The sequence below is a fragment of the Mesocricetus auratus genome, unplaced genomic scaffold (genome assembly GCF_017639785.1).
Source record: "Mesocricetus auratus isolate SY011 unplaced genomic scaffold, BCM_Maur_2.0 Super-Scaffold_100006, whole genome shotgun sequence".
Classification (NCBI taxonomy): Eukaryota; Metazoa; Chordata; class Mammalia; order Rodentia; family Cricetidae; genus Mesocricetus; species Mesocricetus auratus.
In genome coordinates this window covers 59,229,220-59,254,428 of record NW_024429190.1, presented here as the reverse complement: position 1 = coordinate 59,254,428, position 25,209 = coordinate 59,229,220, and the positions used below count along the sequence as shown (strand labels likewise).

The following is a 25,209-nucleotide window of genomic DNA, read 5'->3' as shown; positions in this document are numbered from 1 at the left end:
AAACTGGTTAATCAATGGCTCAGGCCTCTTATTATCTAGCTCTCCCTTAATAATTAACCCATTTTTTTTTACTAATCTAAGTATTTCCATGTGGTTTTATTTACCAGAGAATGCTCCAGCATGTTACTCTTTCAGTGGCTACATGGAGTCTCTCTATCTTTGTGTCCTCTCCCCATAATTCTCATCTGGTAGCCATGACTATACTTCCTGACTCGATACTGGTCAGTGTTTTATTCATCAACCAGTAAGAGAACTATATATACAGAAGGACATCCCCCATAAATATACCAGTTTTAAAGTTCAAGCATACCAACAATTACTTCATCTTTTCAAACACACAAAGAACAGTTACTATTTAGAAATAAAGGAAATATTCTAAACTAGTTCCACTTATGCTAAAATAAAACAGCAAAGATTCTGTGGCATCTACTACTATTAAGTTACTTCATATTTGATAAAGAAAATCTTCCTTGGCTACTACTGTGAGTTGCATTAGCATTTAAAATATTTTTATTTACATTATTAGATTGGTAAACATCAGAAAAATCATTATGGTTTTGTTACAAGAATACAGTCAGTTCCATAAAATGCAAAAAGAACCCTAATATTTAAAACAATAAGCAGTCCCTGATTCCTTATTATGTATGTAAAACAGGAAGACCAAGGTAGCAAGGGCAATAAAGAGAACAGAGAGAACAATTGGGCCACTGAGAAACAAAGTATCAAGAGATAGTTTTTCACTCAAGGTGTGGTGGCACAGGTTTGATCCCAGCACTGAGGTTGAGGGAGGTGAAGCTCTGTGAATATGAGGCCAGCCTGGGTTCCAGGATGGATAGAGCTGTTAGAGATAGAAACCCTGTCTTAAAAAATCCAAAACCAGCCTAGCGTTGGTAGCACACACCTTTAATCCCAGTACTCAGGAGGCAGAGGCAGGAGGCCAGCCTACAGAGTGAGTTCCAGGACAGCCTCCAAAACAATACAGAGAAACCTTGTCTTGAAAAACAAATAAACAAAAAATCCAAAACCAAAACAAAGAAAAATTTTTTTCCTGTTTTCAATGTGCATAAAACTACAATAGAACATAGGAAAAAGAAAAGCTAATTGACTAGCCAGTCTTAGTTTAGCCATAGCTCAAAACAAATTGTCACATAATCTCATAACAACATTGTAAATAGAATTTCTCATATTCAAAAATCCTAACTTGCCATCTAGATTTAACTAAAAATCTGTAACACGAAAGAGAGAAAGAGAAATTTTCTACTTCCTCTCCTCTCTTTCTCCTTTCAACAAATAGATGGATAAGGATAAGGAGAAAGACATGGAGTTTGTGTATATAATTTAATGTACATAAAATCAATATTAATACACCACCTACTTAAAAATGATCAATGAATGTAACATTGTATAGCCTAATGGAAATATTTTGATGCTGGAATGTAATGATATTGTTACACCCTCTCAGTATTATTTTTAATATCTGACTTTGACTAAAGCATTAGGTACTCTAACAATGTACAAGGCTTTGTGTGTTAGTAGGATTTTGATAATTTCTCAAAACCCTATCTAGGGCAACTATCTCTTAAATTCTTTGTGTGGCATGTGTGTATGCTTGTGTGTGCAGGTATGTGTTGTGTGTCACTGTGGAGACCTAAGGTTGAAATTGGGAGTCTTTCTCAGTTTCACTCTGTGTAATTCAGAGTCTCTGAATGGAACTCAAGCTCCGCATCAGGCCAGTCTGACTAACCAGGCTGTTGCACAGATCCTGTGTCACTGCCTGTCTAGCAATGGAATTACACACACATCGCCATGCCTACCTGGCCTTTACGTGGGTTCTGGGGATCTGACTCATCATTACAGTTGTGGGACAGGTGCTTTAACCAGTCACCTCTGCAGCCCCTAAATGTTTCTTTCTTAGTTGAACGAACAAAAGCTGCCTTACATGAGGAGGTGACTACAAATGCAAATGAAGGGGCTGTGGGTCAATTCATGTTGAAGATTGTCCCAGCATGAGAAGCCACAAAGACAGTCCTATGAGGGAATTTTCCCTCCATGTTGCATGTATACTGATGCCATCTTTATTTGGGTCCTGTTTAGGCAGCCATCTTGAAGAGCATTCATGAGTGTAGCTACTCTGACTTTAAAGTTGTTGTTTTTTAAAGCTATATAAAAATAAAATCTTTATACAATCTGAGCTAAGTATTAAGCATTGGTGATTGTGAGTCATCATTCATTCTTTACTGGCTAAAATGAAAGAGATGCCATTAGAAATCAAGGTTTGTTTTTTTATTTTTAAATTTAAATTTAAATTAGAAACAAGGTTACTTCACATGTCAATTCCAGGTCCCTCTCCCTTTCCCTCCTCTCCTCCGGTGCCCTCCCACCAACTCCCCCCCCCCCCCAGTATCCCCTCATTTCCCCAAGGAGGGTGAGGCCCTCCATAGTCTATCATTTCATCCAGGACAGGGCCTAGACCCTCCCCCCAAGAGTCCAGTGTGAGAGTGCATCTCTCATTGATGGATGAGAGCCCAAAGTCCATTTGTATATCCGGGATAAATACTGATCTACTACCCAAGGCTCAATAGATTACCAAGGCCTCCTTGGCTACCTACCTTCCTGTGAATTTCTCAAGGTCTAGTATGACTCAGGTGCCTAACGTGTAATGTTTTATTCTAATTATCCTGCCAGAGTAGACTAGTATTACCTTTGTGGCTGCTCTCTTCTCATACACCATTGCAATAAACTGAAATAGCACTGACAGCTATATATGATGCCGTATTCACCAAATGCCAGAGTCTTCTCCATGTCTTCACAAACACTTTAAATTCCACCTTCAGGGCTGTGAGGTAGTGGAAGACATTCAAATGAAAAGGGCCTAAAACCTCCAGATCAGGCATTTTCTGAGTCACTCTAAATTTAGTTTATTTTTTACATGGCTTTACACATTTCTCAAACTCTTCTTCTTCATGTATCCAGGTGTTTCTGAACTGTGGCTCTTTCATGACAAGAGGTAATTGACTTCTGCTCTCTGAAGTCTGAGGTTGGATATATGACTCACTGTGACAAATGAGACATTAGCAAAGTTGATTTAAGCAGAAGCTTAAGCTGACCCTCAAGCTGGACTTCCTATTGCTGGGACTACTCTGTCCTGACAGGAAAGGTGGAGGACCAGATTGAAGAGCAACAGAAGAGGCATTAGGTCACTACCTATATGACAGCAAGACATTTGTTAAAAATCTGTGACGCACGTCTGTACAAAACCAGCCACGGTGCTGACCTCTAAGCATCTAGCCACATCAGCACAAAGTCGATTCAACTGACTCTCAGAGCAATAGTATGTTTGCTGTTTAGATTTAATCCCAACATTAAGGAAGCATACAAGCATGGTGTCAGTATGAGACATCCATTCTCCAGTCACACAGAAGATAGTGGCATTCATTCTCCAACCACACTGAAGAGAGGCAGCTCATGCCTGAGTTAGAGGTGCGAGCTAGTGGCTGGCTGCTTTGCTTTTCTGATATTCAGCTTGAATCTTGAAATCCCAATATCAGTCTCTGTTCTTTTATTTATTTGTGTTACAGTATTACAACTGGGTAATTTTTAAAAAAATAAATATATTTTCCCACAGTTACAGAAACTCAGAAATTCAAGAGGCTGTCTGACTCAGGAGGAGTTTGTTCACACTGCAGAGTAGGAGCACAACCAAGCACCTGACTTGTTTCTTCCCTTTTTCTTCCAGCATCAACATCTGTGAGGACAGTGGACCTACCTTAGAGCTACCGCACTGAGAATTAAATTTCAGCATAAAATCTGGAAACGATACAAACACTCAAGCTGCATTAGCAGCCAACCAACACAGCAACCTAAAAGGTACTTTTGCCCCATTCCTATGCTAATCAGCCAGATCCCACACCTCTGATATGTTTCAGATAGTCTTATCGCACATAAATCCAGTAGAGTGCACCATCATCTTTCATCTCAACTATGGGAGTCGTCTTTCTTTGCCTACCTCGTCCTCAATCAGCTCATCATCTACCCTGATGCCAGAGAGGCTACCTTTGTCTCCAGAACTGATAATATGGTACATCCTTCATTTGGAAGGAAACATCCCAAAGGAGCCTTTTCCCAGGACAAAGTACAAACTCTATGGTATAGAATATGGAATCCTTTACAAGCTGCCATATTTCATCATTCTAATCTTCCTTCCCATCATGCTCTCTTAAAAAGCAACAAAACCCCTCATTCTTTCTTTGCTGGTTCATTCTGTTTTTCTCCATGGGATTCCCTTATGTACTTTGGATCTTGGTCTCTTGTAAAACAGGAAAGCATTTTCAGAAGTATTTACTATATTGCTTTTCACTGTTGGTCATTTCGAGAGAAATCACTGGAGTGCTTTCAACTACTTACTAAGCTCATCCCAGGGGCTGGGAAACAGTAATTAAAACACTATGTCCTCCAGGAACACACAGATAAAGGAGGAAAAGCATGCACACTGGCCAACAGAATACAATGTCTTAGGGGAAATAACCAAGGGAACCATGGGGCACTTGAGCATAGATGCCTCTGTGGAAATCAAGGAACACTGCCAGACATGTGGAAAACTGCAGCCTTCCAATCAAGGAGAATCCTATATGATGCATGAGAGACGTCTTCCAGAAGGAACTGCTCAAGCACAAGAAATGCTCAAAAACTCACACCTCCTGACTTCTGCCAAGCCTTTGATGGTTTTGTTAGAAAATACATCATACACTTAAAACCAAAATATTAACCCTGGCATAGTTGCTAGTTGTAAAAATTGGAAGGTATGGATGTGGAATATTAGATTTGAACATTGTGAAACATTCTGAAGAGTAGGAAATGGAATTACTTTAAAAACAGAAAAAAAATGAATTCTACATTTACATACTAAGTTAACTAATGTTACCTTTCAATTTTTATTGTGTATGAGTAATAAAAATATTTTAAAATGAGTTTTGTTGACAGGAAATAGTTTAATTTATATGATTTTATGAACTGATAATATTGACATTACAAAGAGTTCTAAAATAAAAGATACTAACTTCCTAGGAAAATTTCTTTTACTATGACTTTGATTATGACATTACAAACAAGTACTCAATTATAAAAACATTTGATGATAGAAAAACAAATGTGAGAGATAATCTGGTGACCTGTCACTCTGAGTAGGAATTCATACAGCCCTTTATTTTAATTTCTCAGGATACCTATTTTTTGTAATAGTGGATTCATCTTTTTTCTTGAAAGAGTGACTCATACTTCTGTTTATAATAAGATTTTCTGACCTGTTACTCACACATTACTTTTCTTCTTCATTTTTAAGCAGGTACTATACTACACATGTATATTACAACAACATACAGTTTCATTAATTACCCTTCCTGAGCACTGAGCACTGCTCCTTTTCTCTTAAATCAAGAAAACTCACCTCGGACAGGGGGTCTTTCTAGATCAGAGTCAAGGTGAATTGGTGGAGAGATGTAGGAAACCTGTCCATGATGCACTGGCCCTGTGAACACAAAAGGAAATATTAAGACAACATAGGGACTAAGATATGGCTCAGTGGGGGAAGGAACCTGCTACAGATACCTAGGTCAATATTAGTGAAGGAAAGAAATGACTCCTGCAAGCTGTTCTCAACTTCTGACCTTAATATTAATGGCCCGAGTGTTCACACACACACACACAAACACACACACACACACACAGACACACACAAACACACAGACACACACAAACACACACACACAGACACACACAAGCACACAGACACACACAAACACACACACACAGACACACACACACACGCACGCACACACACACACAGACACACACACACGCACGCACACACACACAGACACACACACACACAGACACACACACACACGCACACACACACAGACACACACACACAAACACACACGCACAAACACACACACACAGACACACACACACACGCACACACACACACAAACACACACGCACACACACACAGACACACACACATACACACACACACGCACACACACAGACACACACACACAGACACACACACACACACGCACACACACGCACACAGACACACACACACACGCACACACACGCACACAGACACACACACACACACACAGATAAATAATAAATAGCTGTCTTTTACTTTAAAATGTTTCAGTGTTCTATCATTTTTATTCCACATAGAAAAAACAGCCAGTTTATATTATAAAACAATTTTTCTTAAACATAAACCAATTAAATTGATTCTTCTTTCTAACCAGGATGGATTTTTAAATGATTTGCATACTTATTTAGGAGTTGCCCTCCCTCCCACCCTTCCTTCCCTCCCTCTCACCCTTCCTTCCCTCCCTCCCTCCGCCCCCATCCCCAACTCCCCCACCCCCGGGCTAGGCTGTCTTTAAACTTGCAACATAGTCAAGAATAACTTGTCTATATTTCCCATGTGCTGGGATTACAAGTGTGTGTGTGTGTGTGTGTGTGTGTGTTTAATATTTAGTTTTCCTCTCAGTGAGATTATAGATAATTATGAAATGATAAACTGAGTTTTAAGAAAAATTGAAAACTTCAGAAATACAAATATATTTATCGGAATGTTGTAAAGTTATTAAGAATGAACAGACTTCTGGTGCTCTGTCTTCTGGTTCAGGTACTGTAAGCAGCGCCATCTGCCTTTATTTCACTGTCCATCAGTTTTACACAATTTTCAGACTGGCACTCAAAGGACAGATGGCTCTTAGGATGCTGGATGGCACTTAGGATGCTGAGACCCTGCAAACATATTTTTCCTTAAGTCATATCTCCTACAGTTTGAAGAGAAAACTAGTCTATCTTGCTGGTTGTAAGTTGATGGAAAAGAAAGAACTAGGCAAAATTCAAATCAGCAAGGAGATGAGTTTGTTCTGTTCTTGGTACACATTCTACTCCATCACACATTTCTTTATAGTATGTGTTGTTTTCTAATGAAAAAGTACTAATGTTGATTTGAAAACTGCAGTGATCATTTTTTTAAAAAGTTCATTCTTTGGCCTAGTCTTAGCAACATAGTGCAATCATGTTCCCCATCAAGAAACACAAAGAAGAAGAAAGACTGATGTGAATTTAAAAAAAAATTCTAATGCTCCATGCAGCTATCATTTGTACTGATGATCCAACAAGTAATTAGGATTCTGAAGCAACAAAGAATCATTACTGAATCATTGCATTTTCTGAAGCTACTTCATACAAAGATGATTCGGATAGAAATGGAGAAGCCACCACGTTCTTTCTACATGGGAATATGTAGTTATACTTTACGCATTTACTATAGCAATTTACAGGGTTGTTAATCTCTTTTCCTAAACAAGGAAAGTTAATGACACATAGATTATGATAACAGTTAGACTAACCTTCCCGTTTCAAGTAATATTTGACTTGTAATAAACGGCGCTGATTCCTCTTACGAGGCACATTTCAAATAATTAATATGGCTCCCTGTTGATGGGAGCTGCTGTTGCTCACAGTTTTTTCCTCCCCAACATTAAAGAATGCAGAGCTAAAATAATGTACACAGTTCCTCAGAATGGTAACTAAGAATATTGCAAACCCACTGGCTGTGTTTCAGTGGAGTACTTAAAGCATTATTATAAAAGGAGTGAGTTACCAGTTGTGTAGTTACCAGTCTGTGCTTAATATGGTTTATTAAAAAGTTCAGATTAGCTTAACTAGAAAACTACCTGTTTAGATACACTACACAGCTGACTGTAATAACGCTTTTGTTTGTAAAGCCCTGTATCACTAAGGTATGACTCTGTTTAAAAGCCCAATTCTTATAAATAAAAATTATACATATATATATATATATATATATATATCAGTGACTTGGTAATTATCCCCAGAAATCTCACTGTATGAAGTAATACTGATTTCATGACTGTCACTTGGCCATAGTTTTTACCATATTTGACAATAGCTACCAGTTAGCTAGATGTATACAACCATCACCATGAAGACTATGTGCAACATGAATGTGTACATATTTTAAACAAAAGAAACAAACATGAAGAAATAGTCAACTTTTTCAAGCACCTACAAGACTAGCAGTATTTTCATCAAAATGTGATATTTTAATTTATCATAGTATCTTTCCCCAAAGAAAGTCTCAGTATACTAAACCCTTGGAAAACATGAACTGATTTTAGAGAGAAACATTAAATCTTTGTAACTGTCATTCTTATATTCAGTTTGAAGAAAACAGGCAGCCTATAATTTGATTCTCTTCTGGGCCTATGGGTATAGGGAGTACAAGAGAACAAACTTATGGGCACCGGAACAAGGACTTTTGGAAACTGGTTTACCATCATATTCTTTCTCTCTCCAGGGAGAAATCTAGTAAACTGCAAGATGGAATGTGTTAGTGAAAGCCATACTGGAAATGGCAATCACAGGAAGGTGGGAAAGACAATTAAGTTCTGATTTGCTAATTAAGAGTTCTGACTTGGAGAACAGACATTAGAAAGTATGAAACTTAGATCCGTATCAGTCATGCATTTACTTTCAAAAAGATACGGAAAAATATAATGCCTTTCTTACAGTGTGGCTAACTAATACTATTTACCAGACCATTGTGAGAAGAATTTACAGTTCGAAATGTCACAACAGATTTTACAAAACCCTCTCCTTTTCATTAAGAATTATTTGAAGGGGGCTGGAGAGATAGCATGATGTTAAAAAGGACTGACTGATTTTTCCAGAGTAACAAAACAGGGTTCTATTCTCAGCACCCCACAGTGGTTAAGAATGAGAGGTAACTCCAGTTCCAGAGGATCTGAGATTCTCCAGTCACTGCACATATGTAACACATATGACATACATGAAGTCAAAACACCCATCCACATAAATTTTTAAAAATCTCTAAAATTATTTTAAAATTAAAATTCAATTACAATTTAGAAATACATTTAAAACCATTAATACACTTCACACTAACTTCTCTTAGATATTAAGGTCTAGGGATGTTTCTTGTTGGTAGAGAGCTTGCCTATAGTACCTAAGGTCCTGAATTCAATTCCCAGCGTTATCAAGAGAAAACAATTAAAAAAAACCCTCTATCAGGTAAAAAAAACTTGGTAAAAACCCCTTGCTTAAAAAAAATGATAACTCCTCTTACCCGAGGACAATATCTGCTCTTTAATCATATCTTCAAAGGTCTGCTCTTTCATTCTTTACCAGCCTCGTCTTGAAACCTTAACTTACACACTCAAATGTGTGACATCTGCAACTATTGCTGTTTTAAGTTTCTAAGCTAAAAATATATTATCTGTCCATATTTTCCTGAATTTTAGTTTATGTTTTCCCCCGAATGTTGAAGAAAAAAATAACTATTGAAATTCTGATTTCAATTATACTAAGTTAGAGAAGAGACATTAAAAATTTTGATTCTCTATTTTTTGAAAAGATTCCTATCATTATTGTTACTGTTTTAGGTTTGTAAAGACTGAGTTGCATGCAGCCTGGACTCGCTCAAATGTGAACATGCTAAATGGTTCAGGATGTGCTCAAACACTTGATTCTCTTCTTCAAAGCTAGGATACAAGGAATATACCCAGCTGAGATTCTTATTTAATTAAATTATGTCTTACTTCATAGAATTAAATTGCTGTTTCTAGAACATGAGAACATTTCGTTAAGCATATTTCTACTTCCATTCTAAGTCAAAGTTTGACATTTTCTTGATAACTTTGTTTTTTTTATTTTTTGAAAGGGACCTCAAGGATTTTATTTTCTTGATCTATGGAGTATTAAGGGGGTACATTGACTAATGATATTTATTAGTGTTTGTTGGTGACTAGCTATTGCCTCTGACTATCCCATATTTTGAGCTAGGCAGATGTACTGAAAACATTTTAATGATTTTCTGTTGTATTTAGATTATTAAGTTTCATCTATATATTCATATGTTTATTATTTTATCCTGCAGAGTTAAAATGTTAAGACTGATTGTAAAGGTTATACCAATTTAGAGAGCAGGATTCCCTATTGTCTTTAATGTCATTTTTCTTTCCCAATGACCGTCTGTCAGAACTCATTGAAGTGAATGGTGAACACACGGTTCCTTCTTTCTATGAGAAGTGTATTGCTACAGATGGAGCTGATGACACGCAGATGAAGGCAGAAGGGTTAGGTAGTCTGAATCAGTGGTGGGAATGACAAACAAGGTTTCCCATGAAGCAAGACTTACTGACCCACAGCAGAGTGCACCTGCAGATAAGTAAGAGTCATTCTTACAGACCAATGAGAACGGGAGAGAGGAGGTGTTAGTCTGTTTGGCATTTTATCATGGATGCCAATCAGAATAGTCTCAATACTGTTATTGGAGAGGGAGGAGGGAGGGTGGGGAGGGTCAGGGGGACGGATGGAGGGACAGAAGATGGAGGGAGAGAGATTTGTATTAATAAACACTATTGTGCCTGGGCACTAGGGGATCTAAAGAGTTATCAGAATCTGAAAGCATTCAATCTCTCTAAAGAAGACAATATCTGGCACTACATTGTCAGAAAACTCTTGAATAGAGAAGGTAAAAAGTCTAGGACCCAAACACCCAAGAGTCATCGTCTTGTTACTCCATGAGTCCTACCACACAAATTCCAGCATATACTGAAGAAATGACACAATCAGAAAAATAAGGAGGAGGCTGCAGAATGTGTTAAAGTTTGGCCAAGAGAATGATGAAGTCAAAAACACCTGAGAACCAACACAGGTGAAACACTTCTCTGTCCATCTTGTATCTATCTAAAAGCATGCATTCTTGTCTAAGGCACCAATGGAGGAGGTAGGTTCTTTTCATGGAATATGGAAGTATCTGTAATAGTCAAAAGTTCAGCTAGTTCTTCCATGCATTTCCTACTCTGTTGCCCAGAGCACATCATGTCTTGAAGTTCAAATTCTCTGCCTTTGTTGAAAGGACATAGAAGTCTTCAAATATAACTGATACCTTACAAATACTTAGATATTAATAAAAATCTTGTATTTTCTGCCATCAATCTGTGTTTTGTTAGGTGACAAACACAAAGAACCTAAATTTAAAAATAGAGGGCAAGTTTTTCTTCCTGGAAAAGAAGATCGACAGGAACAAAGTTAGAGATCAGTTTCCAAGTTCATTTGCATTCAAATATACCTGAAGTCAAATGATACATTAGAATGTGTTTGTGTGTATGCGTTTGTGTGTGTGTGTGTGTGTGTTTGTGTATGAAATGTTATGATTTAATTCAAGTACTATAAAGTTAATTCGAGGCATACAATTCAATATTTTTAGTAAGATATATCAACAGAATTGCACAATTTACCCCAGTAATTAATTGTAGATCAATTTCCTTAACACAAAAGAGAAACTGTGGTTTTGTTAGCCCTCCCTACTTATTTCTTCTTAATTTATTTATGCTCTAAGCAATCACTCACCTATCTTCTTTCTTTATAGATTCGCTTATTTTATACTTTTTTAATAAATGAAAATTTATTAAAGGGTAAATTGCATGTACCCTTTCATTATCAGCTTTTGTCACTTAGCATAAATATTCAAAACTCATTAATATTGTAGTATAAATCATTACTTCATTCCTTTTTCTCATCAAGTAATTTTTCATCCCATGTTCTGTGTTATGCAATTATCAATTGATGGATATTTCATATCATTTCCTCATTCTAACTATCATGAAACATGGTATTCCGACATTGCAAGTTGATCTTTTTGTGTACATTCTTCTTGTATAGTTACCTGGTAGGTGGGTTATTTTATCTCACAGTAATTCCTACCATACTTGCATATTTCTGAGGAACTGCTAGACTCTCATTTTGCTTTCCACAGCAAGGGGGCATTTGTAACATTATGGAGACATTTTTCAGTTCGTTTACTCTTAAGATGACAGAATAGTAAATTCAGGGTTGGTCAGATTTTGAAATAATTCCGTTTACAATGAATATAAGCAGTCTCTCTAAGTCAGTATCAGAAGATAAAACTGGAAAGATGGGCCTGGAGTTGTGCAGTCCATCCACACTCAGATGGTACAAGGATACTCTTGCAAACAGGACATTAAAAAAGAAAGAATGAGAAGGAGAGAGAGAGAGAGAGAGAGAGAGAGAGAGAGAGAGACAGAGAGACAGAGAGAGACAGAGAGAGACAGAGAGAGACAGAGAGAGAGAGAAATCAACTATTCTGTGTTGGATATGCCAGAAATGCAAAACCTTTCAGTGTGGTCAACAGATCCCAGAAATGTAGTGAAACCCTCAGGCTATTGTGGATTCTGACAAAGTACTGTTTTACTCTTTTCAGCTTTCATTTAATTTCTATTCACTGAAAAACTCCAAGCATTTCTACTGGAGTTCAAATACAGAAAGGATTTGATCAGCTTTCAGTAAGGAAAAGGCTCTCCCTCCCCCCCCCTCTCTCTCTCTCTCTCGCCTTCACTTGCACATCTGAGTGAGGAGAGACTTTCACAGAACTGTACAATTTGGAGAGAGAAAGACATTTAATAGCTTATAGCCCAAACCCACCTGTTAGTATGAAGACACTGACAGCTTGAGAAGTTGAGAGGTTTTCAAAGGGCAAGTTCGAGGGGCTGCCATCGGGGTGATGTTAGAGACCGTGAGAAAGGATGCAGCAGCATCCTCATTCTGCCATCCAAGAAGTGGGTCTACAAAGGCACTGTTTTCTAGGTGTGTGGGGCATGACTTTTCAGAAGTGTTGAGATACTAAGACGTCAAGAGCTATTTATGAAAATAATGTATTTGTTTGCTTCACCTAGAGGCAGATACATATAAGATCATACTTCTGGTCATAGGTGTCCTATGTTAGCATGCAAACTCTGCTGCTCCCTAGCCAAATCAGTCAACAAACAAGGCATCAGGAACCCAATCTCATTTGTATGATGGGTTTGTAAGAACACTGACCTCAGAGGTTATTCTGAACATTAAATGAATCTGTAAATACGGAATAATTAGAGCAGTGTTTGCTACAAAGTTAAGTATTTAGCAATGTTTAGCTATTTTAATTACAGATTCATTCTTTCATTAATAATTCATCAGCCACAGGTACCTTTAAAACCGTTTTTGCATTTATCTCACAATAAAGTAAGTGCTAATTCATATCCTTAAGTAGATGGAGAAAATGTAAGCAATAAACATAATTTCAGAAACTATCTTATGGGTTCTAGAGGCTAAGGGTAACAAGAAAAGCTTAGAATGGCGGGGTGGGGGGAGCTCAAATGGGAGAGACAGGCATCAACTTTTTTCACATTATGCTAAGAGAAGACCTAATTTAGTTGTCCTGAAAGAGTCAGAAGCACTGGGGAAATGACTTTGATGGAAAAATCAGAAAAGATAAAAGGCAGGTGGGCAGGATGGCTCAGCAGGTAAACACCCCTGCCTGAGGACATACCATCTAGACTAGAAACCAGATAAAGATGGAAAGAGAACTCCATAAAGCTGTCCTCTGACCTCCACATGTTTACAGTCCGCACGCAGTATGTATATTTACAAAGATTAAAAGAAAAATAACGACTCAACTTTCACTTAATTCAATCTCATTTAATGAGCTTATATGTTCAAAGGCAAACCCAGAGCCTTGAATGCTAACTGTGTTGATCTCCTTTCTCTAGCTGTAACAAATAACTGCGGTGAATGCTTTTACAAGGAAGAAATGTTTATTTTAGTGCAGAGATACCAGCCCATGCCATGTGGCCCTTTGTTTTTGAGCGTGTTACAGATTGTGGTACATAGGGAGGGATGGACAGTGTTCCATCTCCTTACAGCCTTGAAGTGAAATAGAGTTAAGCGGTAGAACATCCAGTGTTCTCAAGTTCTCTGAGGAGCTCACAACCCCTTAACTTTCTTCCACTACACACCACCCTATCAAGGCTCCACCACCTCCCAGGATTCCCTCAAGTTGTTGAGTGAGAGTTTTGGTGATGTATCACACTCAAACCAGGTGAATATTCTAACACTTAGCAGTAAGACCAGACTGCACTCTGCTTTTAATGATAAAGATTTATGCTAGCAAATATGTTGGAATGAGATGCTCTTTTCCATGTCGCTTCAAAATACACATTATATAAATAATGCTGTCACTAATGTCCATGAATAAAAACAGCATACATAAAATACAGAAAGAAACAATTTGGAAAATAAGCATAATGACCCTCTTAAAGTAAAAACATACTTTTCTTTTTTGTTTTTTCTTCTTCCCTTTGGGTTCTTTTTTTATTAATATTTTTTTATTTTCCATTTTAAATTTAGATAAGAAACAAGGTTGCTTCACAAGTCAGTTCCAGGTCCCTCTCCCTTTCCCTCCCCTCCTCCCGTGCCCTCCCCCCCCAAAAAACATACTTTTCTATCACAATGTACCCACTGGTTTATCCTTTTATACTCCCTCTCAATTCAGTTTTTCTTAATTTTCATACAGCGTTAAAAACAAGTTTCATAATTCATTGTTCTCAAGATAAATTTTATGATAATTTGTTACTTACTTAAAATTTTCAATTTATTATTTTAACCAGAGTTATATTTTCCCCTTTAAGGAAAATGAAATACGGAATATTTTTGTTTCTAGGGCTTAGGCGCATATATTTGAGTTTGGTAGAGTTTAGGGAATGGCACTACTTGAGAAGAGTTAAGAGGTGTGGCCTTATTGAAAAGGTATGTTTCTGGAGGTGGACTTTGTGGTTGTAAAAGGCCAAGCCAGGTTCACTGTCCCTCTCATCTCTTGATACCCACAGATTCAGATCCACATGTAGGACTCTCGGCTTTTCCTCCAGCACCATGTCTGCCTGTGTCCTGCCACTCTCTCGCCACGATAATGGACTTAACCCCAATGAAATTTTTTCATTTATAAGAGTTGTGGTGGTCATGGTGTCTCTTCACAGCAATCCTAAGACATCTCCTTTCTAGGCATAACCTTCCCTATCACAGAATATTTTGAAACAAATGCTAGGTACCATATGATTTTATCTATGTTATTATTTACATCTGTATCTATACTGCATAGGGGTTCTTTTTAATTTTCTACAATATCAGGCTGATACCTACATTTTACAAAGACACATTAAAATGAACTTAATATGGAATTATCAGCAAAATGAAATCTATAAATTAGTAAGACACATACATAAGCCTTCTTGTATAAACAATACTCCATTGCCCTAACATTGAAACCATGGTAAAAAAGTTCTTTGTAGTTTTTAATGAATTTTGGTGATGACAGATACTGAGGGGAATGTATATTCTAAACCTAGAGAACTATTTTGTTTTTCTTTCTGTTTTCCTAAATTGTTTTTGTTTTTAGGACAGAAAATACTTACATATAGGATAGAAAGCTCACTGTTTAACCAGTTTGGTCTGGGATATGGCAATAATATAGGTAAACAAAATTTGGTATAAGATTAAAGCTTAAAGCCAATTGTCCTCTTTAAAATATAACCCAGGCACATATTACTGTGAGAAAGAAATTAATAGAAAATATGAAGATGATTAGTGTCTAGTCAATAATTCTGTCTTCACTTTAATAAACTTTTAACATATGCTTTCTTATAGGTTTAATTCATGTTGTGTCAATTCATTTTTCAAGTTTTGCTCATTACTAACTATAACAGCAATAAACCAAATAAAGGAATATTAAGCAATGAAAATACTTTGTTATTTTGAATACCTAATTATTATAAGGACAAAATTGAGACTAGAAAACTTTGTGTACCAGACGAACTCTTGAGATTCTACCCTATTAGATGCAGGCAAAATTGGCTGCTAATTCAGATTTTGCTATTTCTTTTCTAGTTAATTACCAGATATTTCATTTTAAAGATAGCAGTCATTTTGCTTATGACTGTGATAATTAAGTGTATTTTATATTCTTGATTTTTGTTCAGGAATGAGTCGTTCTCACATTGTAAGTTATCTGAGTAAATTACGTAACGTGATTTTTATACCGATTTCATTCTGGAATTTCAGAAAATATGGGTGAAAAAGAAAAAAAATGGGATCACAAATGAGGCATCATTATTTTTCCATTATCCTCTTATTCATTTGGATGTTTAATGCATGATACTATCTGCTTGACAGAAGTACAGGATGTCACTACAGAAATCCTAATTCTTGAATCTCACAATCCAGAGTATATAAGATTACGGATATCAGCTGATAAATTCATTTTCTAGAATAACACAAAGCAGTGTACACATATGAATCACAGTAAGGATTCTATAAATGTTCATTGTTCTTTTGTGCACAAAGCAGTGAATCTCATGGTGGCAAATGATGAGATCACCCCAGGTAGGTGACTGAGCAAAGTCTGGTAGAGGAACCACGAGTCCTATGCTGTGCCTGGGTCTCAGGTCAAATCTGCTTGTCATGCACTTCCAATTTCCTTACACTACTTGGAAATTCAACTCATTACAGTGTGTAGTACATTTTGTATGTGTACGTTACTGCATCTCTACCATGGTCAACATGTGGAAGTCAGAGTGTGACTTAGGAGTGGCAGTTCTCTCTTTTCACCATGTGGGATCTGAGGGCTCATATTCGGGTCATCTGCCTGGGCAGCAAGCGCTTTCATTTGCTGAGCCATCTTATTGACCCTTTGCTTAGTTCATTCACTTAATTAATTAATTTTTCCTGGTAAGGATAAAATCCAGGACTTGCCTCCTAGGTAGGTACACCAATGCTGATGCCCATTCATATCCCATAGGTTCATGTATGAGAAAGACTAAAAAAGAGAAGGATCTTGATGGTATTTTATTTATGACAAATATAACATAAAGAATGTAGTTTTTAGATTTCTTGAGCCCAAATTTTTGTTTATAATTTGGTTCACCTGTCAAAACTTAATTCTTATCAATACATCAATATGTAGCTTAGCTGTCAAATTTCAATAGGACATAAAAAGCAAAATAGGTTGTCTATTTACATTCAGTTATGAAAATTTATAAAAGATTGACAATGCTGTTGATGTGTTTTTAAAAAAGACTTTATCAAATGAAATATGTTAATAGAAAATTAATGAGTGTATTTACTTCTATTTACATATAAACATACATATGTCTCTTAGCAACAGATTGTTACAAATTACTTTACAATTTCTCCCCCCCTCCCCAGAACTGAGAGATGAAACCAGGATGTTGAAGTTGCTAGGGAAGTGCTATATCCCTAAGCCTATATGAAAAATGCCCATTATTGTAACATTGCTGCAATTTAAAAAGTCATAAAATTAAGCTATTAATTGATTTCTTTGACTGTCCCCTTCACAGGAAGAGTTAAAATGTTATATCAGTGAAGAATATACATAGTCTTCACATTAGATATGACATTCCCTTAAAAAAAAAGCCTAAAAGCATATGTTAGAATTCATTTATTCTCTTCCATCCTGTAACTTACTAGAATATCTTAGACACTGAAAAATCTCAATGTATATATGTATAAGTGAGTATGTGAATTATCCACAAGAGGCTGTTCATGGGGCCTTAAAAATTTTATTTACCAACTGAAATACAGAGCGATTTGATAAACACAGATTTTCCTAAAAGGCTAGAAGTATTAAGGAGGTTGAAATTCTGTCATTGTGAGAAAAACTGGCATAAGCTGTCACTGTACTTTTGTGATTCATCTCTATTTTTAATAGAACTGAAAATAATTAATGGCACATACACACAAAATAATGGAACTATGTGTTTAGGGCAAAGGGTTGTAGTACTTGAAAGTGATATTAGCATCACTTCAAAGAAAATTACTCATTTTCTGAGTCACAGAAGGTAATAAGCATGGAGAAAAGCACAGCTCACAGGCTCAGCACAGAGCTTTCTCCTTGGACCCCATGGCCAGGGAACTGGCCTCCTGCTCTGTTCTAAAGACTGTCCTGGTGTCAAGCAAAAAACACAGGATGTTAATTTGTAGTCTCTGTCCTGCTGATCAGAAAATATCTCTAAATATCAGCTCAGAGTGTGAATAAGCAATCACATGAAAGGCACTGGAAGCAAGGTTTGTAAATAGACAATGACAAAACGCTATCCTTTCTCCTCCTGCTACTCACAAACCCAGAGAAGTACCCCCTCCCGACCAAAATAAAATGACAAGTAGCTGGCTAAATTTAACTGAACAGATGTGATCACTGAAGAATTACACACAGATCTCAAGTCGGAAGTTACTCATCACAGATTACCCTCTTGTAGAGACCGTCAAGCCACAATCCACTCCAACTACTGAGCTTGCAGATCTTGGAGAAGTCACATCTCTAGAAATGGACCAACAACTTTGGATGTCAGGGTCACATTAACTAAATGCAAAACAACTCAGTTCAGGGAAGAATATATTCTGCTATGAGTACAGTGTTCAAAACACTTAAAGTCAAGGAAAGGAAGAACCGGAGATTCATTTTGTGGCTTATTTTGACATGAGTAAATATACATGTACATATATTGGATTTAAAGAAGAGACACAAGGACATGCTTGCTTGTCCTATAGCCAAGTCAAAAGCCCGCTTCCCTTTTTACCAATCCATTGGCTCTGCAAGGATCAGTCAGGGTGACAGCCTCCGGAACCTGACAGCACGTTACTTAACTGAGATCAATACATGTCAGCAGAGACTTCAATTCAGAAACTCAATGCCAACTCACTGTATTTGGGAACTTACAGAAACATGACCTGAACTGCTCAAGCATAACACCACATCAGTACAGAGAGAAATAAAAGAATATAGGTATTTTCCTAGGATAATAACAATAAATTTTACTATCTTATTCTTTTCAAGATGTTTTAAAATATTGCACAGAATGAGATGGCCTGCAGTGAAATTTTGACAACTCCCTACTGCATGAGAAAAAAAGCTATAAGTTGAAAAATGTGAATGATGTACTAACTTCATTTCTGACAGATTTATTCTACTTCAATTGGGGCAGTCTCAATCAAAGGAATTAGGAAAACTTAGAACCTAGCTATACACTCAAAGAACAGTAAGTATTCCTGGCACAATATGGATATACAAGATCTTGATATTACTTATCTCCAACAGTAAAAACTTCAGTTTCATCGTTTTATGGAAATATGTGACCTTACATGTTACCTTTGTTCATAAATGTATACATCAGTTTCGAAAAACATTATCCAGTTTTATTATTGTTACTGAAAACATGATTAAATGTATCATGTGGATTTAATTTCATCTGTAATGGTTTCTTTGCCCTTCATCCCTGTGCTGTATAAAACTCCAAATCTTCTGCAGTCTAGGCAAACACTCTGCAACTAAGGTATACCCTCTGCCCTTGGTTCTCTTTTCTATATGAAGAATAACACTACATTTCAAAGTACTGAAAGAGAGTTCATAAATAAGTGTGATATACCATAACAAAAGAATAAATGAGTAGACCCTGTTTTATGTAATAAAAGCAAAATTTAATATTTAAAAAATAGGGTTCAATAGATAGCTCAGTAGTTAAGAGTGCTTGCAGAAGTTAAGAAGACCTGGGTTCGATTTCCAACACCCACATCGCCCACATCAGGAAGCACTAATAACTGCCTGTGACTCGACAGCACCAGAAAATCTCTTCTGTACTCCTGTAGACAACATAAAACCACACATGTGTATGCACACACACACACACATACACACACAAACACACACACCCATAAATAAAAGCAAAACTTTAACCATGGAGAATCACCTCATAAAATTAATATTAACTAAGTAACACACAACAGGTGGTGTTCAGTAAAATATGCAATATCTGGAATGGGGTTTGGTAAACATCTAAAGATAATGTGAACCAGGAGTTTGAAATCCCAATATTAACCAAAAAGAATGTTTTTGGTGTCTCTAAAATTACATTTTCACAGTTTAAAAAACACACAGAAAAAAATTATTGAATAATAAAATTTAATTGTTAGTAATTAGGCATTTTACTGGCCTACCTTTGAAGTTCTGAGGAGATAGGCCCTCGGCTGCTGTCACTAAGAGTACCACCTGTGCCTATTCAATACATTCCCTTTCTAAAGGGTCCTGACTATCTCCCATCTCTCTCTCTTTCTCTCCTCTCTCTTTCTCTGTCTGTCTGCCCCCCACCACTCCTCTCTTTCCTCTTTTCCACTGCTCCTGTCCTTGGAGGTCAGTTTCCCTTTCTCCTTTCCCCTTTTTAGGATACTTTTCCCTTAATAGAAAACCCCTCCACTTGAAGTCTGTTGCATGGTGTCTTTCTCCATCAAGTTGCTCTTTTAAATTACAACAATAATGAATTTCAAGTAACTTGTTCTACACTTAAAAAATATTTTTTGGTTTTGTTTTTCAAGACAGGATTTCTCATTATTGCCCTGGATGTCCTGGAACTCTCTCTTCTAATGAATAGAAATGGGAATACAAGGAGGAAATTCATTATATTACATTCTTTTGCATTTCAAACAGTAAACAATCCATTACTTCTGGGGGGGTGGTTAAAATGGCAGGTCCTATTCAGAAAAAGGTTTTAAGAATCATATGTGAGGAAATAAGCAAAGGAGAAATGAAAATATCTCCAAGGAGATATTTGTAAAATTTAGAGTGCTGTAAACTTTGTTAATCTTGCTCCAAATTTAATAACTAGGAGAAGGCTGAGAATTCAGCTTAGTGGTACAAGCTTGTGTGGACTGCATGAGGCTTGAAATTCAAACCCTAACATCACTAACTAATCCTTAACAGTTTAAAGGGGTTGCAGATGTATATCTCATATAAGAACCTTGTATGCAGGATGGCCTGTGTTTCATTCCCAGTATCACTCTTCAGTACATCCTAACATCTGACTGGTAAGTCCATCCCCTAAATTCAGTCACTCACAGGCTTACATCACAGATTAGAGGTGTGGAAAATTGTTCTTGGATTCTTCTGTGGCTCATGGGAGCAGGAACATTTCCATGTTGAAGTATATTCACAACAAAAATTTGGACAGGATATACAGAATTCTGTCTTTAAAAAGCAGCCAGTGAGAAAGAGCAGAATTTCGGTCTAGACTGAAACAGTTGTTTTTTTTTTTTTTTTTTTTTTTTTTTACAAGACAGGGTTTCTCTGTATTGTTTCAGAGGCTATTGGTCCAGGCCGGCCTCGAACTCAGAGATCCACCTGCCTCTGCCTCCCGAGTGCTGGGATTAAAGGCGTGCGCCACCACCGCCCAGCTAGACTGAAACAGTTTTAATAGCTCACTATTTATATATTTTAATTGAGGAGCCAGCTCTAGCCTTTGGAATCCAAAGTATCTTAGAGATTAATTTCCTCAATTCAGTTTTAGCTAATTTGAGTTGGATTTGCTCACAGTAAAACAAAAGCAATGTGACTCATTGTGTGCAAACATGTGCATGTGTGTCTGGGAAGCCAAAGGATTGTTCTCCCCTTATTAAGTATGCAGGTTGAAAGTAAGGATTCTGTTTCAGATCTTCTCTTTGACCACTGAAAAGTTTACTGGCACAATATAAATATAATTATTCATATATATATGAATATATATATCACCTAATGTAATTTACTATACTTCTTTTGAATGAAAACATTTGGGGGTGTTTCTATTGCACAAATCTTTTAAAGTTGTTAATTACTGTTTGTGGTGGTTTAAATGAAAAAATATCCCCCACAGATTCATGTATTTGATCACTTTATCCCTAGCTGGCGACACTGTGTGGGAAGCTTATGGAACCATTATGAGATGGAGGCTTGCTGGAAGAAGTACATATCACTGCGGATGGCCTTTGGTTTACGGTCTGTTACCACCAATTCCCATCCTCTCCTTCTGCTTCCTGTCTCCGGACAAAATATGACCCGTCTGTTTTCTGCTCATGTCATCATGATTTTTTTAACTGCTGTTATGTACTCTACACCATGATGGACTCCATTCCTATGAAACATGGAGATCATGAAGTTACTAAACCATTGAGTACATCTGTTTCCAGAAGATTTGTACATCAAAACATAAGGAATAGTGTTATATCTTGAAAATGCTTCTCAGGTACATTAGACATCAGTGAAGACCCTTAACAAATCCCACCACACCACAAGCAGCATATAGACAGTACTAACATTGGCCTATTATTGCATCCTGTCTAGATGGAGTGACAATGTCTTTAAGAAATCCAGCATTATTACTTCCTAGTTTTTGTTTTTTGTTTTTGTTTTTGTATTTAACTTATTTGGACCTGGAAAATTATGCTCAAGTTCTATATGTAATAAGGAAGTATAGTCTCAATGAAAAATCTTTTATTACTACATTTTAAAATATACAATATTTTGGTTTTTAGTTCAGGGATAACAGGAATGTACCTGAATATAATAAAAGCAATATACAGTAAACCAACAGCTAACATCAAACTAAATGGAGAGAAACTCAAAGCAATTCCTCTAAAATCAGGAACAAGACAAGGCTGTCCACTCTCTCCATATCTCTGCAATATTGTACTTGAAGTTCTAGCTACAGCAATAAGACAACAAAAGGAGATAAAGGGGATACAAATATGTAAAGAAGAAGTCAAACTTTCATTATTTGCAGATGATATGATAGTTTACATAAGTGATCCAAAAAACTCCGCAAGGTCACTCCTAGAGCTGATAAACACCTTCAGCAATGTGGCAGGATACAAGGTAAACTCAAAAAAATCAGTGGCCCTAGTATATACAGATGATGAAGTGACTGAGAAAGAAATCAGAGAAACATCACCTTTTACAATAGCCAAAAACAGCATCAAATATCTGGGGATAATGTTAACCAAGGAAGTGAAAGACCTGTATATCAAGAACTTTGTGTCTTTGAAGAAAGAAATCAAAGAAGATACCAGAAAATGGAAAGATCTCCCATGCTCTTGGATTGGTAGGATCAACATAATAAAAATGGCAATCTTGCCAAAAGCAGTCTATAGATTCAATGCAATCCCTATCAAAATTCCATCACAATTCTTCAAGGACCTGGAAAGAACATTAATCAACTTTATATGGAAAAACAAAAGGCCCAGGATAGCCAAAACATCCCTATACAATAAAGGAACTTCAGGAGGCATCACCATACCTGACTTCAAGCTCTATTATAGAGCTATAGTCCTGAAAACAGCTTGGTATTGGCACAAAAATAGGCAGGTAGACCAATGGAACCGAATCGAAAGCCCTAATTTTAACCCACACACCTATGAACACCTGATTTTTGACAAAGAAGCTAAAACTGTACAGTGGAAAAAGAAAGCATCTTCAACAAATGGTGCTGGCATAACTGGGTACTGGTATGCAGAAGACTGCAGATAGATCCATGTTTATCGCCTTGTACAAAACTTAAGTCCAAATGGATCAAAGATCTCAACATACATCCAGCCACACTGAAACTTTTAGAAGAGAAAGTGGGAGATACTCTTCAACGAGTTGGTACAGGAGACCACTTCCTAAACATAACACCAGTGGCACAGGCACTGAGATCGACAATTAACAAATGGGACCTTCTGAAACTAAAAAGCTTCTGTAAGGCAAAGGACACAGTCAAAAAGACAAAAAGGCAGGCCACAGAATGGGAAAAGATATTCACTAACCCTACATCTGACAGAGGGCTAATCTCCAAAATTTACAAAGAACTCAAGAAACAAGTCTCCAAAACACCAAAGGATCCACTTGAAAGGTGGGGTACAGAGCTAAATAGAGAATTCTCAGTAGAGGAGGCTAAAATGGCCAAGAGACACTTAAGAAAGTGCTCAACATCCTTAGCCATCAGTGAAATGCAAATCAAAACAACTATGAGATACCATCTTACTCCTGTCAGAATGGCTAGAATCAAAAACACCGAAGACAATTTATGCTGGAGAGGATGTGGAGAGAGAGGAACACTCCTCCACTGCTGGTGGGAATGCCGACTCATACAGCCTCTTTGGAAATCAGTATGGAGATTCCTCAGGAAAATGGGAATTAATCTACCACTAGACCCAGCAATTCCACTCTTAGGCATTTATCCAAATGAGGCAGGTTCATACAACAAGGGCATCTGCTCCACTATGTTCATAGCAGCATTGTTTGTAATAGCCAGAACCTGGAAGCAACCTAGATGCCCCTCAACTGAAGAGTGGATAGAGAAAATGTGGTACATTTACACAATGGAGTATTACTCAGCAGAAAAAAACAACGGAATCTTGAAATTCGCAGGGAAATGGATAGCACTGGAAGAAACCATCCTGAGTGAGGTAACCCAGTCGCAAAAAGACAAACACGGTATGTACTCACTCATATATGGATTCTAGATATGGATCAGGATAGTGCCAGTCTGCACTTCCACAGATAGAGAGTCTGGGAAACACGAAAGAACCTAAAAGATATGCATATATGCATAGTACCCAAGAGAAGAGGATGGAGACAAGATCCTCTGATGGGGAACACGGCGAGGGTGGGGGGAGTGGGACCTGGGAAGAATAGAGGGGGTAAAGAGGAAGGGAGTTGGTCATGGGGGAACAGGAAGTTGAGGGGGTGGGGGTAGAATAGGGGGAAGAGGGAATCATAGGATCGAAGACAGATCAGGCACCAGAGTGACCTCGAGTGATCTAAAGGTATAACACCAATTGGCAAGCTAAGCAATAGTGGAGGGACCACCTCGAATGCCCATTCCTGATAATGAACTTGATGTCTTTAACCATCCGGGAGCCTTCATCCTGTGACTGATGGAAGCAGAGGCAAACACACAACTAAGCACTGAACTGAACCCAAGGAACCCAGTGACAGAGAGAGAGAGGAGTGATGAGCAAATTGGCAAAGAATGGGCTGGCAAAACCTGCAGAGACAGCTGATCTGAACAGCGGAGTGCTCTTGGACCCCAGACCGACAGTGGGGAGGCCAGCATGGGACTGATCTGGACCCCCCCAAATGTGAGTGTCAGTGAGAAGGCCTGGGCAACCTATGGGGCCCTGAGCTGTGGATCAGTGTCTATCCCTGGTATACAAACTGTCTTCATGTGCCTATAGCACAAAGAGAGATGCTCTCTCAGCCTGGACTCTTAGGGGAGTGCCTTGACCCTACCAAGAGTAAAATGACAGACTCTAGATATCCCCTATGTGGAAGGATTTGGCAATAGTGTGGGAGGGAGGGGGGGAAGGGGAGTGCGGGAGGAGGGGAGGGAGAGGGAACTGGGGTTGACATGTAAAACAAGCTATTTAAAATTAAAATAAAAATGAAAAAAAAAAGATGAATGGAAATTC

General features: G+C 37.5%; 1 protein-coding gene across 26 annotated transcripts in view; it reads right to left on the bottom strand.

The window, feature by feature from the left end:
- Adgrl3 (adhesion G protein-coupled receptor L3) overlaps positions 1–25,209 on the bottom strand; it is a 748,011-nt gene that overhangs the window by 246,743 nt on the left and 476,059 nt on the right. For all 26 annotated transcript variants that reach the window (XM_013112013.3, XM_013112010.3, XM_013112019.3 and 23 more), the window contains one exon: positions 5,444–5,524. In XM_013112013.3, the coding sequence (XP_012967467.1) occupies positions 5,444–5,524 (81 nt within the window). The remainder of the gene's footprint in view (positions 1–5,443; positions 5,525–25,209) is intronic.